We start from the raw sequence: 17513 nt of genomic DNA on the forward strand, positions 1-17513 counted from the left end.
AAAGAGCTGGTTTTTCGAAAAGATAAACAAGATTGATGGACCCTTAGCTAGACTCACCAAGAAACAAAGAGAGAGAACCCAAATACACAAATTCAGAAATGAAAGAGGAGAGATAACAACTGACACCACAGAAATACAAAAGATCGTCAACAACTACGATGAACAATTATATGGCAACAAATTCGACAATCTAAGCAAAATGGACAAATTTCTAGAAACACATAGTCTCCGAAAACTGGATCAGAAAGAGATAGAAAACTTGAACAGACCAATAACAACAGAAGAAATTGAAGATGTAATCAAGACTCTCCCAGCAAACAAAAGTCCAGGCCCGGATGGCTTCACGGGGGAGTTTTACTGAACATTCAACGAAGATCTAATACCCATTCTCCTCAAACTATTTCAAAAAATTCAAGAAGAAGGAAGACTTCCAAACTCGTTTTATGAAGCCAGCATAATTCTAATTCCAAAACCAGAAAAAGACACAACAAAGGAAGAAAACTACAGGCCAATATCGATGATGAACATAGATGCCAAAATCCTGAACAAAATCCTAGCAAATCGGCTCCAGCAATACACCAAAAAAATTATCCACCATGACCAAGTGGGATTCATCACAGGGATGCAAGGCTGGTACAATATTCGCAAATCCATAAATGTGATACACCGCATAAATAAAATGAAGAATAAAAATCACATGATAATATCAATAGATGCTGAAAAAGCCTTCGACAAAATCCAGCATCCATTTCTGATAAAAATGCTCAGCAGTGTGGGAATAGAAGGATCATATCTAGACATAGTAAAGGCCATATATGAAAGACCGACAGCCAACATCATACTCAATGGGCAAAAACTAAAAGCATTTCCTTAAGAACAGGAACAAGGCAAGGATGCCCACTTTCGCCACTCCTATTTAACATAGTACTGGAAGTCTTAGCCACAGCAGTCAGACAGGAAGAAAAAATAAAGGGGATCCAAATTGGAAAGGAGGAAGTGAAATTGTCATTATTTGCAGATGACATGATCCTATACATAGAAAACCCCAAAGACTCCATCAAAAGTTTACTAGACTTAATAAATGAATTTGGCAAAGTAGCAGGATACAAAATTAACGTCAAGAAACCGATGGCATTCTTATACACCAATGATGAACTCACAGAAAGAGAAACTAAGAAAACAATCCCATTTACCATCTTGGCAAAAAAATTAAGATACCTAGGAATAAACTTAACCAAAGAAATAAAGGACCTATTCCCAGAAAACTACAGGTCATTGAAAAAAGAAATAGAGGAAGATATAAAAACCTGGAAGCACATACCCTGTTCATGGATTGGGAGAATTAACATAATTAAAATGTCCATATTACTCAAAGCAATCTATAGATTCAACACAATCCTCATCAAAATACCAATGTCATACTTCACAGAATTAGAACAATTATTTCAAAAGTTCATATGGAACCAAAAAAGGCCTCGGATAGCCACAGCAATCTTGAAAAGGAAGAACAAAGTTGGAGGGTTCACATTACCAGATTTCAGGTTATACTACAAAGCCACTGTAATCAAAACAGCCTGGTACTGGCACAAGAACAGGCATATAGACCAGTGGAACAGAACAGAAAACTCAGAAATGGACCCAAGGAATATGCTCAATTAATATTTGACAAAGGTGGCAAGAGCATACAATGGAGTAAGGACAGCCTCTTTAATAAATGGTGCTGGGAAAATTGGACAGCTACTTGCAGAAAAATGAAACTAGACCATCAACTTACACCCTACACAAGAATAAAGTCAAAATGGATAAAAGACTTAAATGTAACTCATGAATCCATAAAAATCCTAGAAGAGACTGTAGGCAACAAAATTTCAGACATCATACACAGCAGAATTTTTACTGACACATCACCTAAGGCAATAGAAACAAAGGAGAAAATGAACACATGGGACTACATCAAACTCAAAAGCTTCTGCACAGCGAAAGATACAATCATCAAAACAGAAAGGCTACCCACTGTATGGGAGAGCATAATTGCCAATTATATATCAGATAAGGGGTTAATTTCCAATTCATATAGAGTGCTCATACAACTCCACTAAAGGAAGACAAAGAATCCAATTAAAAAATGGGCAGAGGAACTAAATAGACACCTCTCCAAACAAGACATACAAATGGCTAAGAAACATATGAAGAAATGCTCATCATCACTAATCATCAGAGAGGTGCAAATTAAAACAACAATGAGGTATCACCTCACATCTGTCAGAATGTCCGCCATCAACAAATCATCAAACAACAAGTGTTGGCGAGGGTGTGGAGAAAAGGGGACTCTAGTGCACTGCTGGTGGGAATGCAGACTGGTGCAGCCACTATGGAAAACAATATGGTGCTACCTCAAAAAATTAAAAATTGAACTTCCATTTGACCCAGTGGTTTCACTTCTAGGAATATACCCTAAGAAGCCTAAAACATCAATCAGAAAGAACATATGTACCCCCATGTTTGTTGCAGCACTGTTTACAATAGCTAAGATCTGGAAACAGCCCCAGTGTCCATCAGTAGACGAATGGATCAAAAAGCAGTGGTACATATACACGCTGGAGTACTATGCTGCTGTAAGAATGAAAGATCTCTTATCCTTTGAGACTACATGGAGGGACCTGGAAAGTATCATCCTAAGTGTAACAAGCCAAACAGAGAAAGACAAGTTTCATATGATGTCACTTATTTGTGGAATATAATGAACATAACAGTCTGAGGAATGGGGTCATCCCAGAGACGCAGAAGTGGGGTACAGACTGACAATCCCCTAAAGAGGGGGGGTGGTGGAAGAGAGATAAACCACAGAACTTATATGCATGTATGCATGAACAGTGGACATGGACAACAAACTGGGGAAAGGGCAGGGAGGGAGGGGGAGGGGAGAATCAGGGGGAAAAAAGCAGAAACATCTGTAACAAAAATTAATAAAAAAAAAATTCATTAATATAGCAGTTCTTAAACTGACTAGGATATTGTTGCTTATTTATGAAATTTCTATGTGTAAATTATGGAACAGTGATGAATCTGCAAATGATCATCTATATCATTTTAGAGACAAAGGAGTTATTTATTTTTAGCCCCTCATTTTGTAGATGATAAAACTAAGGCCGTGCAAATAACTTACTTGTTCACAACCATACAGCTACTTGATTGCAAAGAATTTATAACCCAGCCATCTAACTACTATTTTGTTATATAATTCATAATTTGATGCTGCATCATAATTGTAAATGATTTCAACAGGTACATGAAACAAATTAAATTAACTCATTAATTTAAATGCATTTATTTTATTTTAAAATTATATGGCAAAATTAATTTCTAAGAAAAGAATTAAAAGTAGCATATAAAAAGGAAGTGATCATAAAAACTTGAAGATTGGTAAAGTGATCATTAAAAAAAAATGACCAGCACTTTAAAACATTATGTATAAAAACCACCAAAGTAAACTTGTAATCTTAGATAGAAAATAAGCATTTCTGAAAGATGGAGGATTACCTTAGTGACCAGGGGAGTCCTCAAACTTGGAAAGTTTAGAAATTAGAGAGATTAGCACAGAATGCCTGACCTTCATGCAAAGTATCCCAAAATTTGGAGTCTTGGCAATGAGATACTTTCACTGTATTGGCAGCAGAAACCCTGCTGTAAGTCACGTGGGGCCGTGTTATGAGTGTTCCCATTATTCTCGAGAGGCCAGAAAAATGCTTTAACCTCTGTGAGGCCTTTTGCAAAAATAGATTTTTCCCCCAGTGTGCTGGTGTAGCAACTTTTTTTTACAAACATACTTCTGAAATTTCTATAATTTCTTAAATTATAGCTAGGTCTATGTGATTCGGTGTTGATTCACACCTCATTTACTCCTGTTCTGCTGTCAAAATCTGTTTGTAGCCACTTACCATCTTTATTATTATTTACTTGATATTTTTTTAAAATTCCAAACCTTGATATCTATGAAATCAGATTTTTAAAACATAGGTTAAATGAAATTTATAAGTAGTAATTTTTAAAAAGTTTTTGTGTAGTTTGTTTTATGTGCACCAGAAAATCAAACTTTGGGAAATGCTAATAAATATATCTACTTGTCACTAGATTGCAACAAGTACCATGCAGGCAGAAATGAGGGATATCTCTCATTAATGTTTATGTTTAGCATCGTATGTGTGATCCATATTAGTTAACCTAAATTAATATGTAAGATCTTTATTCAATAATTTTTTTTAAATTGATTTTAGAGAGAGGGGAAGGGAGAGGGAGATATAAACAATGACGAGAGAGAACATTGGCTGGCTGCCTCCTGCATGCCCTCCACTGGGGATCGGGCCCACAACCTGGGCATGTGCCCTGACTGGGAATCAAAAACTGGCAACCTCTTGGTGCATGGGTCGACGCCCAACCACTGAGCCACACTGGCTGGGCAAGAATTTCTTAAAAAGAAATTTAACAATACTATAAGAGTCTAGTAAGAGGTGATCACTTTTGGTAAGGGTAGTCATAGAAATTTTTTGGTTTTTTTAAATAGGAGATCTGGGGCGGGGAGAGTTGCATGAAGGTAGTCAAAAGGTACAGATTGCTAGTTAAAAGTACTGGGGCCATAATGTACACACTGATGAGTGTAGTTAACACTGGTATATTTGAAAGTTGCAGAGAGAGTAGATCTTAAAAGTTCTCATCACAATGAAAAAAAATTTAAACATCTTTTTTGTATCTATATGAAATTATAGATGTTCACTAAACTTATTGTGGTAATCACGCACAATATACAGGGTGTCCCCCAAAAGTGTATACACAATTTTAAATAATTACAAAGCCAGCGTTTATTAAAATACATTTTACTTTCAAATGTAATCGAATCTACAGACACCCTGTCTACATTTTTAGGGGCATCTTGTATTTGTCAAGTCATTATGTGGAAATTTTAAATTTATATAGTGCTATATGTTCATTATATCTCAATGAAACTGAAAAAAAAATGAATAAACCTAATCTTAATATAGAAATGTAGTGTCTTGAGCAAAGGCAGGAGAAACAAAAGGAAAAACTGGCAAATATGGGCACTGTGTACCACTGCATTCTCTCCTCTTGATCTGCACGCTGCTGTCCAGGAACCTGGGACAGGAGAATCAGTGGGATCTGAACTATTACATCATCAGTAGTCCAGGATTTTTCCATTAAGGAGTAAACTTTGCTGGGTTATTTAGATGCGGGCTCTTTGGGGAGGAAGAGTGACATTATTTGTTTTACATCTGAAACTGGTTTATATCTGCCTGAAGCCAACCTGGAGACATCCAAATCCCTTTTGTCTGTGAGTGAATCGGAAATAAATCTGGGTGATAAACCTGACCACTACATCATTGCACAGAAGATCTCACTCTTACGAAAGGGCCTCTATTATGTCATTTTTATTTGTTGCAGGATGAGAAGGAAACATAGCCATCATTGCTTTTTTTCCTCTGGGTACTATAAACATTTTTTTTTTTAATTGTAAGTTAAGAAGACTTACAGTACCAGAGAACATGACTTAACCCTCTCCCTACACCCATTTCCGACCGAGTGTCTTCATTTCCTTACTTACTGAATTTACTGCACTTTCTTTCCTGTGACGGTTTCCCTCGTGGAATTTTTATGATTTTAATATTTTAATCAAGCTGAAAGTAATACACATATATCATTCTCTCCTACAACTGAACCCACTGACAGCACTTTATCCAGTTGGTGTATGCCCTCTCTAGTTATTTTTTATAGCATTTAGGCAGTGGTATAGTAGAAAGAGTCAGGGAGAACTCAGATCCGAATCCTGACTGCGGCGCTGGCTCCTGTTGAACACTGACAGAGTTACTTCAGCTCAGTGAGCAACAGTCACTTCATTCGGAAACGAGACAGATATTCATTACAGTGTAGGCATAATGTTTAGTATAAGGTAACACACTAAAGACCTTAGTAGGTACTTAACAAATAATAAACCTTGTTTGGTAGGCAGCTGGATGCAATGGGAGAAAACCATGGGCCATGCCAACCTTTTCGGATAGGGCTCCTAACTCCTCCTGCAAGACATTTCTCATTCCGGAGCTGTCCTCCTTATCCATCAAAGGAGTGTTCTGACTCCTCCTTCGAAGTGGACACCAGAGATGTGAAGCCCCTCCCCCGTCAGGGCCAGGGTTACAGCAATACTTGTTTGTTGCTGAAACCTTTATTGAGTTATCAATGTACACACAGTTAAATGCATATACAATCATTTCTTGCATTTTAGGCGTTGCATCTTGATTTTTATCGCCACTTTTATAGACTGTTTTTGTGTTGAAGTTAACCTTAGAATAAAAATACATCTTCTTTACTAAGTATTTCCCCCTTAAGAATTGAGTACCATATGCAGCGGCAGCATTTTTAAGGTCATCCATGGATTGTTATTCCCTTCCTCATCCCTTTAATTCAGCAGATAAGCCCAAGGCAAAGTGAAATGAACTCCGTGGCCAATGTATCACAAACTAGAAAACAATTTTCTTGGAGTAAGAAAGAGGATGTAATTTTCACCTGAGCTGGAGAGTTGGAAAGTTTGTGATTGCTCTGCCCCAGCTGTGCCGTGTGCTCTGAGGTCAGGCAGTCCTGGGCTGAATCGCAGCTTTACATTTTCCACATTTATGAGTTTGGGGGTTTAATTTAGCCACAGTGCTTCTCAGTTTCCTCATTTGTAAAATCCAGGAAATGACATTTCTTTCTTTCTTTTTTTGAATTCTTACCCAAGGATATTTTTCCATTGATCTTTCAGATAGAGTGGGAGGGAAGGAGAGAGAGAGAGAGAGACATCGATGTGAGAGAGACACATCAATTGGTTGCCTCCCGCATGACCCCGACCAGTGCCGGGGATCGAACCATAACCGAGGTATGTGTCCTTGACCGAATCAAACCCACGACTCTTTGGTTCATGGGCCAATGCTCTAACCACTGAGACAAACCAGCAAAGGCCAGGTAATGACATTTCTTAATAAAAAAAATTATATATATATATATATAAAGCAACTAACAGATTGAAATGTGTTTCGATTTCAAACCTACTCTGCACAGTTGGTAGTTATTGAATGGGGGTAATTAGTTAAGGCTTCTTGAGGGAAATGACAAAACATTTTACTTGCCCAAAGATAAAGAATGTGATGAGTGGGTGTACATACATCAGACATTTGCCCACCCTCCAGCTTGCTTTCCTGATTAATAATAAACTTTCAACGATCCTGGCTGGTGTGGCTCCATGTTTGAGTGTCAATCCATACACCAAGAAGTCGCCAGTTCGATTCCTGGTCAGGGCGTGTGCCCAGGTTGTGGGCCAAATCCCCAGTAGGGGGCATGCAGTAGGCAGCCAGTTGATGTTCTTTCTCATTGAAGTTTCTCTCTCTCTCTCCCTCTCTCTTCCTTTGTCTAAAATCAATAAAATAAAAAAAATATTAAAAAAAACTTTTAGTGAATTTTTGTCATTATAATCATTATTATTACTCAGATGTAATGAATGGTTACATAAAGTTTTTCTACGTTGTAATGAATAGTGCCTAAGTAGTTTGGTTATTTACATTTTTCATATAATTGCCAAGATACATTATTAGATTATATTTTTTATTTATAATCATTTAATATTTCTCCATCTCAAAAACCTTACAAATTAATAAATTGCTTATGTGTCCTTACTGAAGACAATGGGCCAGCCACAAATTGTTTAGTAAATAATATTTTATTTCAAAGTAGGTTTTAATAATTATAGATTTCTGACTTAAAAAAGAAAGCATACCTTCTGAAGTGATTTTCAGACATCAATAACTTGAGATTTGAATCTCAAGCACTCTGGAATTGGGGTTCTCTTGCATATGTTTTCTACAAATTAATTGGGTCTTTAATAAATAAAAACTAGAAGCTATATTAGTGCAATGATTGTACAAATATAGGTTTATCCCAAATAACCGGCAAAGCTGGCCTGTAACTCTGTAGCTGTAACTCTGGTGTTAGTATGTGTTTTCTACTGGCTTTAGAGCCTATTTTATAGATAAATATCTATATATAGTTTATCATTAATTGCTTTAAAACATTCAGTACTTTAGAGAGTGTACGTCCTTTCTGTTATATAAACTATATCTAGTATTATTTTAGTGTGAAGAGTGATTTACTTTTCCTAAGAAAAATTATAGTTTTCTTTATTTGAGAACATTGGTTAGTTTGACATAGGAAAAAAATAAAACTGACAGTGTTTCAATTTTCATAGAGATATAAAATTATATTTTTTAGAGATAAAATAGTGAAAAAAAATTTAATTAATTCCTAATCTTACCATTCTAACAACTAGGAGCATTTTGTTTATTCATTGCAGCCCTTGGCTTTTGCTTCAGTATTTCTTGCATTTCACCCTGAGAATGAGATTTAATCTACTTAGATTCTTTGTTGATGCAAAGATGTTTTAAGTTTTAGTGAAACAAAACAAAACATTTTCTAGCTATTGTTTTTATGATAGTATAATTTAAGGACTGTCCTCAGAACTAGAAACTCATAGATGTGTGTGAGTGGATACATATATTTTTGTGCACACTCCAGATTATTTGTCATCATTATTTTTTACTGACCAGCTGAGCAAAGGGTGTTCAGAAGGTTAGGAGGCTCAAATTAATTCAATTCATCAAACATATTAGTATTGACAGTGTTGTGCTGATAGGAGGAGAATATAATTAAAATAAAAGGAAGCTAACTCTTCCTTTGAAACAAGGATATACAACCAATGTGGGTAATACATTTAGAAAAAAATCTGATTATGCCTCTAAATGGAAAAAGCTATCATCATTATGATTAGTTAAGCTATAAAAGTTTGCTTGAAAAATAATGCAGGTTACCAGTCTGTTGCTTGGCCTCAGAAACTGAGTAGCTTCTAAATTTGCAGTGCCTATTAAAGCTACAATATTTAACTTAAATAGACAAATTATCTTCAAATATCATTTCCCATAGGGTGAATGTTCTTTCATACTATAATCATTTTAGGCATTATAATAAGAGGTCAACTGGTATACTTCCGGCTTTATTTCCAGTTTTTTTTTTCCTCTTGCTTGGCTGTTAGTGAATTGCTATTTGGTAGGTAAAATGTATATAACCTAAAAGTAGTAAGAGATGACTCAAAGGCCTCAGACTAGCTTTATACGTAGCACTGGGCATGATAAATACTTGTCATATATTTGTTAGATTTTGAGAATGAAAGTGGTAAATTTTATTTACTTATTAAAATATGAAGTACAAATAAGTCTGAAAAAAAATCTAGCTTTCATGTGTAATTTATAAATTTTTCACTCCTTCCTTTAATCTTACTTTCTCAATAAGGTTGTACACCTTGGAGGATATGACCTTCAACTTCTCTCCTCTAGGTCCTGCAGAGTGCTCTTCACTTAGTAGTTATTCTCTGAATGCCGAGTTTCTAAATGAATGTGAATAAAAAAGCACATTATTACACATGAGAAAGAGCAAACATCTTTAAAAAAAAAAAGAAGAAAGAAAGCAATGGTGACAAAGTACATATTCTTGGGAGTCAGGTGTTCCTAGGTTAAAAATGAAAGTTTTACCACTTACTAAACTTTTCATTTTAGCCACTTCACTTAATTTCTCCAAGCACGTTTTCTCATCTGTAAAATGGAATTAGGATGACTTCTGGGGAATCAAATGAGATAGCGGGCAGACATACTTGAAATTTCATGGGCTATGTGTCATGATGCTATGCTGATGCAAAGCTGTTTGATTTTCCCAATTCATTTTCCAGGTGAGGCGTACATGCGGTTAAGCAAGCTCCCCGAGGCAGAGCATTGGTATATGGAATCACTGAGGTCCAAGACTGACCACATTCCTGCCCACCTCACCTATGGGAAACTACTAGCTCTGACAGTGAGTACCTACCTTCCTCACCTGTTAGAAACTGGTTTCCTCCATGCAGACTGGGGTAGATGTGGTGTGAAGTACTGGTTCTTAGCCAGTTAACTCAGGTTTTTAGGACATAATGATGGCGATACTAAGTTAGAACCGTGCATAGAAAACATGGAAAAAAGTATTTCTTTGACTGTGGGGTTTGCTGTAGATGAAATGTGATATGGCATGATCCTTGATGTAACTTAATGAACACATATGCATGGAGAACCTCCAGTATGTGATTACATAATACATTTGTCATGATAACAATATTTGTGTAAAGATTATGTTCTATAAGCCAAGGTTAACTGCAAAATGCAATGTAGAAGTAAGTCTGATTCTTTTAAATTTTTTTTTCTTTATTGATTTTTAGAGAGAGGAAGAGAGGGAGAGAGAGACAGAAACATCGATGAGCAAGAACAGCAGTTGGCTGCCTCCTGCATGCCCCCCAATGGGGATTGAGCCCACAACCTGGGCATGTGCCCTGTCTGGGAATCAAACTGGTGACCTCTTGGTGCGTGGGTCAGCGCTCAACCATTGAGCAATACCAGCTGGGCTGGGATCATTTTTTATTAGATTAATAAATGAACACTTTTGAAAAACATCTATACAAGTTTCAGATGCCTGACTTAAAAAAAAAAAAAAAACTAAGAAAAAAATTACTTAAGGAAAAAAAAAATTGAAGGCTTAAATGTACTTACTTCTGAATATACCTAGACTCAGACACTACTTTGTCTGTAGAAACTTTGTGCTCCCCCCCCCTTTTCTTTTCTAGGCTTAATATTTTAAGTTTCCTATACCAAAAATATGATTTTACAGTCTGCTTTATTTTTTATAAGACATTTAAAAAAAACAAGCTTTAGAAGTTTTAACTCACTGAAACATATGGACGGGAAGGAAAGACTTATGTATTATAATCCAAATTTTAATTCCCCCACACCACCAAAACTTGTATAGTTTCCGATTTGCTGATTAGATGAAATACAAACCCTATTATGGAATGACTTGAACTCTCAGTGCCAAAACCTCACAACCATCTTTAACAGTTTCTTTTTGAATTATGAGATTTGGCACATTTCTGATCCCAATGGATTGCTTTTGTCTAACTTTGGTTTCTTAGTCTGGTAATTGGCCCTTGACTTAACATGAAATTGGCAAGGTGAAAAATGCCACACATTTTGACTTCTGAATGCTTGTATATTAGATATTGTAAAATGGAATTGTCTATTAGTCTCAAGAGAAGAGAAATAAAAATGGAATGGTGTTTTTTATTGTTTTGTCATAACTGACCAAAGGCAAATATGTAAAAATGATATTCTACTCTATTAGACAGACTGTGGAGTAGGATTTCATATAAAAATTAAATTTTTATAAGACAACTAAAAAACAGATTATGGATGCCTCTGTTGTAGCCAGTGGAATGATTTACTTAATACATTTTTTGGTACAAATTTTTCTTTAAGAATTTGTGTAGTATTTACAGTATGCAGAATAGTTCAAAATGATTTGGCATTTCCCAGAATGTTTTGACAATTTCATAGATCAAATCCTTTTTTATTCCTCTAACCAAAAAGGTCCTTTTTTCTCTCTCTGCCTGCTCAAATTTTATTTCCTCTGTGAAGTCTTGCCTGAGTCTTTCAAGCTGTTGTTTTTTTTTCCTTTCTCTGTACTCCCATAGCGTGGTCTCAGTACCTCTGTAATAGTGCTTCTTCCCAGATTGCAGACCAGAAATAAACCTATGTCTGCCTTTTGATCTTAGACATGGGGTAGGAACCAGGTCTTATCTTTTTATCTCTTCAATATTTGGCATTTCCCTATATGCTAACCCTAAAACCTCCTTGTGCATTTCTCTTTAGAAATTATTTAAAGGCTGGGTGCATAACTTTTTACTATTTTTGTCTCCTTAGCCTGAATCTTATTTCCTCATTATTCCTTTCATTTGGTCAAAACATGAATTGAGACTTATTACTCTATGCTAGGCATTGCCCCAGTTCCCAGTGATACGTGCTGAATAAGTGAATGAGAATGGCATGATCGTAGATTGGACACAGGGTAATCTTCCAAGACTCTAGAAGCAGAGACCAGCACAAGAGGGTGCATATCTCCTGAGCACCTGTGCTTGACATGTGTTATTTTGTGAATCTTTAGAATGAATATTATCCTGCCCTGGCTGGTTAGAGTGTTGGCCCATGGACCAAGGAGTTGCGGGTTTGTTTCCAGTCAAGGGCATGTACCTCAGTTGTGGTTCATCCCAAGCCCTGGTTGGGGTCATGCAGGAGGCAGCCTATTGATGTGTCTCTCTTGCATAGATGTTTTCCTCTCTCCCTTCTTCTTCTTTCCCTCCCACTCTATCTGAACAGAAATGGAAAAATATTCTTGGGTGAGGATAAAATAAAATAAAATAATATAAAATAAATCCTCTTTTTATACATAAGGAAACTGAGCTTTAAAGATTTAAGTCACATCCCCAAGAATAACTTAGCTACTAAGTAATAGAATTAGATACAACCTCAAGGTTTTCTGAATTGAGCATCATTAATTTTCACTCTATATTACATAATTTTGTGTGAGGAGTTTTTTTCTCCTTGTTATACCTGGTAGGAGATACTAAAAGTAAGCCAGTACTTTTTCTGTCCCCCATCTTTATAACTAATTTTTAGATATTACCTCTATATACTAGTTTGGTTTGAGTGGTTAAACACATTTTTATTATTAAACATCATAGGTCATGACTTCTGTTTTTTGGCTATTGGCATTTCTAGGTTCTACATTATAACCAAATACAAATTTTCCCAGGTACTCTAGGGAATATTTCTGCCTTAGGGTTTCTGGTAGCCTCCATGTTTCAATATAGTTGGGCCTGGGTGACTTCTCTTTAAAATATCTGGACCTTCCATACCAACACCATGTACAATTAAAATACTGCCCAGGAGCACTCCTTAAAATTGTGATTTATTTCTTGTTTGAACTTTGTTACCCAGGGCCCATGCCACGGATTTAAAATGGGACATGTATTAGGAGAGAAAGGAAGGAATGACATTTCCATTATTAATGGCATTTCAGATGTAGTTGTTTCTAAAGCTGTGTGTGTTCCATAATTATGTATACATCCTTACTTTGATTTTTTTTGTCCTGTTCAATTTATGTAAGCCAAATATTTTGCAGTTTTTGTGAGCCAGCAAAATTAATATTGACTTATATTGTAGTAAAAGCTATTTGACCGATAGCTTATTTTACTACCAGATTTAGGTTAGTAAGAGAGAAAGAAGGATATGGGAGACTCTGACAGTAATTTTTGATACAGAATACCTTTTCTGTGACTGTTGTATGGAAACACTAAGCCAGATTTCTGTGTCTAGCCAACGTTAATTGGGCTATAAGAAATGCCAGTTGTGAAAGTACTTGAGGTTCAGCAGCAAAGTTACATACCCCAGGCCAGAATGGTGCCGAGGTAGTTGGTCTCAAGTATTGTGCTATTTGTTTCCTTGGGTCTTTTGTAATAATTACCATTTAGAGCTGAGATGAATTTTTTCTTTAGTCCTTTTTAGAGCAGACTTCATTAGAATCCTGCACAGCCTTGTTTAGACTAGAGCGGGAAGGGAACAAAAGTAGTTATTTTCCATGACTCCAACTTATTATTATGGATATGTCCAATTCACATTGCAAAATTCTGTGAAAAGAGTAGTGATATAACATATATTATGCTACTGAAATATTGGATGAAATATAGAACAAGCTTTAATTCAATACCATATTCAGCTAAATATCTTATATGAAGTTGACTCATCTAAACATTATGATTTAGCGTTCTAGAGATAATAGTTATTAGTATATTATTTTTACTCTGAAGCATAATGGTTCTGATAGTTCATTTTTTAGAAACCAACCCCTCACTCCAGGATACACATGCTGTTATCTAGAATCAGTCTCATAATTACTCTGCTTATTGCCGCTCAGTAACACAGGAATTCAGATATCTCAAAAATGTCTTTTATTCTTGCTTTTGTATGTCAGTCAGTAGAAGTCATTGTTAAAGATATTTTCTTTTGCCAGACAGTCTTAGAAACTGTAAGAACTAAAATACTCAAATTACCAGGCATGAAGTACATGAAATAATTCTAGCTGTTTTATATCTACATATACATGCATATGTTTGAAAACAAATGTTCTTTTTTTGATGCTAAATAGAATTATATTGCTTTCGAACTAACATATGTCATTGTTACTCTTTCGTTTGTTTGGTGTTCGTATTTGGTGTGTAGTTATCATTTAGTGCACTTTAAATAGCCCATCCAGCTCTGGCCATCCTAGTCCCCCAGTGCTCTGATGTGGAAGGAGGTAGATGGACAAGCCACGTGCCTGTAAAATATAACTCAGCTTTCTTACGGGACTCTTAAAAAAAGGTCTTTTACGAAAACCTGTATTTGACACATTTGCCGAGCCTGCACTTTGTCTCCTGCTCTATAATAAGCAGTGGTGCTGCGCAGACCAGCAGGGCGTTTCCTTGGCCTCGAGAAGGCCTCAGTGCGTTCTGTTGGGGAGAAATCCATATCCAGAGCCTCCGAGAGCTGCTCTGCTTGTAGACCAGATGGCCATGCTTTGTGTCTGGTGGGAGCGGCTCGTTTTAGAAAGGATGGTTATGTAGGTGCCTTATTTTATTCCCTTACGCTTTCATTTATTTATTTATTTATTTTTATTAATTTATTTTTGCTACAGATGTTTCTCCTTTTTCCCCTCATTGACACCCTCCTCCCCATCCTGCCACCCCATCCCCAGCTTTGTTGTCTATGTCCATCGGTCATGCATGCGTGCATATAAGTTCTGTGGTTTATCTCTCCCCCCTTTCTGAGGGTTGTCAGTCTGTACCCTACTTCTATGACTCTGGGTCTATTTTGTTCATCAGCTTGTTTAATTCATTATATTCCACAAATAAGTGAGATTGTGTGATATTTGTCTTTCTCTGCTTGGCTTGTTTCACTTAGGATAATACTCTCCAGGTCCTTCCATGTCTACTCTTTCATTTTTAGTAAGATCTTGGATCCTGTGCCAGTGAGCAGGCACTGGTCCCTCACTTGCCAGTCCTCTAGTCTGTTTTGAGCCCCACTGAAACACTACCCATGTCTTATACTTTCCTACCTTGATCGTTTTTTTACTAGGATAAAATTTCAGTCTCTTTTCTTGGTAAAACAACAAGTGCTGGTGAGGGTGTGGAGAAAGGGGACTCTAGTACACTGCTGGTGGGGATGCAGACTGGTGCAGCCACTATGGAAAACACTATGGTGTTACCTCAAAAAATTAAAAATGGAACTGCCATTTGACCCAGTGATTCCATTCTAGGAATATATATCCTAAGAAGCCTGAAACACCAATCAGGAAGAATGTATGTACCCCTATGTTCATAGCAGCACTATTTACAATAGTTAAGATCTGGAAACAGCCCAAGTGTCCATCAGTAGATGAGTGGATAAAAAAGCTGTGGTACATGTACACAATGGAGTACTATGCAGCTGTAAGAAAGATAGATTTTTTACCTTTTGAGACAACATGGAGGGACCTGGAGAGTATAATGCTGAGAGAAATAAGCCAGTCAGAGAAAGACAGATATCACATGACCTCACTCATTTGTGGAATATAATAAACAAAATAAGCTGATAAACAAAACAGATCCAGAGACATGAAAGTAGGGAACAGACTGACAAACTTCAGAGGGATGGGGGGGGGGGGGAAGGGGCGGGCAGAGATAAACCAAAGAACTTATATGCATATATGCACAACCAATGGACACAGACAACAATACTGTGAAGGTGGGGGTGGGGCGGGAGCGGGGAGGAGGGTGTCAATGTGGGAAAAAGGAGCAACATCTGTAACAACAACAATAAAATAAATTAGAAAACAAGATAAAATAAACAAGCAACAACAAAAAAAACAAAAAGGCAGCATCCTGGTCTAAGTATGTTGACCTTTAGGAAAGGTGGAACAGGTAACAGACATTTTCAAAATGTATGTTTTCTCAAAGGCAAGTATCTTTAACTTTTACCAAAGGAGGCTGCCTTTTTTCCTGTGGCATCTGGGTACAAATATATATGTCTTCACACACACACACACACACACACACACACACACACACACGTACACACACACTCATGTAAATACATAAAGAAAGCCACATCTGTTCATGGTTGGAAAGTTCCCGTTTTTGCCATCTCATAGACAGAGCCCAGCCATGGCCGTGCTCACAGGTCCGCTGGCTTTGCATTCCCGTGTCTACCCCCATCACGGTTGAGGTCCGCGGGCCTCAGCAACCTGAAGCCAGCAGAGCTGTAGACTGGATCCTTGGTTTTGCATTAAAATTATACCTCTCCCAAACAACAGTTAATTCTGAGTTCAACTTCATTTTTATCCAAGTCCTCAGCTTCTAGGACCTTCTCACTTCTCGCTGATTGCCTGTCTCCCTTGACGTGAGTCTGCTCTTTCCTGCCTGACAAAGAATCATTAAGTATCATGATGGGGTGGCCCTGCTCTGCCTCTTCGGTGGTCACGGGCGGTCCCAGTCCCTCGTGGATTAGCTCAGACTCTTGACCATGCGATGAACTAGGCGTTTTATCTGTGCTGTTCTGACCCCTCCTCACACAATCCCAGGACCTAGACACCCAGTGCATAGATGAGGAAGCTGAGGTTAAATCCAGATCTGTATTCAAACCCTATACTATGCTTTGGTTTCTCTGAAAGCTGTGCTATTTAAATTGTTCTCTAGCCTTTTATTTATAACGCTCAACATGCATAGATGGTGCCTTGTGTGCATAAATGCTTAATTTCCAAATGCATAAAAACTTATTTTAAAACAAATCTCTATTCTGTTTTTAGATTTTCTTGTAATGCATTTCTAAAGTGAAAAGACAATTTCTGTGGATATCATTAAATAAAAAACAAGAATTTTAACGTAGGTGATTGTTCAAAGGATTTAAGTATTTATATATGGGAAGTGACAAAGAAATAGGAATAGTGAAGTTTAAAGCTGAATTTTTTATTGAAACAGGTACGTGTTATACTATGTATGGGATATAGTTTCTCTCATATGCTGGGTTTCGAAGGAAACACGAGATTCCAAATGGGACGGGAGGGCAAGGTACAAGACCCGAGTGAAGAGGCCACTGACCTTTACCTGGCTAACATTTCACTGGCAGAACACTGAGATAGACCTACAGCACTTTAGCACTTACCTGACTAGGAATGTGTTTCTTCTCACAGTGGAAACCATAATTCTTATAAAAGGCTTAAAATGCACGTGTAATTTTTGTTCATTTCTGAAGTATAATTGAAGTTCTTTGTCAAAAGAGACAGAAGAAGGTACATTCTTGAACTTACACTGTGATTCAGTGTGAACTGTAAAAACTGGTTTGGGGGAAAGCCAGCAACATGAGGATTCACACATCGACAGGACCCTTTGGTCAGCTTGACATTAGCCATGAGGCTCTGGGCTCCAGATGGGCACTGCCCATTGTATAGAACTGTGCATTATGGCATCGTGTGCTGGAGAAACAGGCAGTGCAGTTGTTGCG

General features: G+C 37.0%; 1 protein-coding gene across 2 annotated transcripts in view; it reads left to right on the top strand.

The window, feature by feature from the left end:
* Window positions 1-17513, top strand: part of TMTC2 (transmembrane O-mannosyltransferase targeting cadherins 2) — a 413338-nt gene that overhangs the window by 288872 nt on the left and 106953 nt on the right. For both annotated transcript variants that reach the window (XM_036251426.1, XM_036251427.1), the window contains one exon: window positions 9812-9933. In XM_036251426.1, the coding sequence (XP_036107319.1) occupies window positions 9812-9933 (122 nt within the window). The remainder of the gene's footprint in view (window positions 1-9811; window positions 9934-17513) is intronic.

The sequence above is a fragment of the Molossus molossus genome, unplaced genomic scaffold, assembly GCF_014108415.1.
Source record: "Molossus molossus isolate mMolMol1 unplaced genomic scaffold, mMolMol1.p scaffold_m16_p_10, whole genome shotgun sequence".
NCBI classification, from domain to species: Eukaryota; Metazoa; Chordata; class Mammalia; order Chiroptera; family Molossidae; genus Molossus; species Molossus molossus.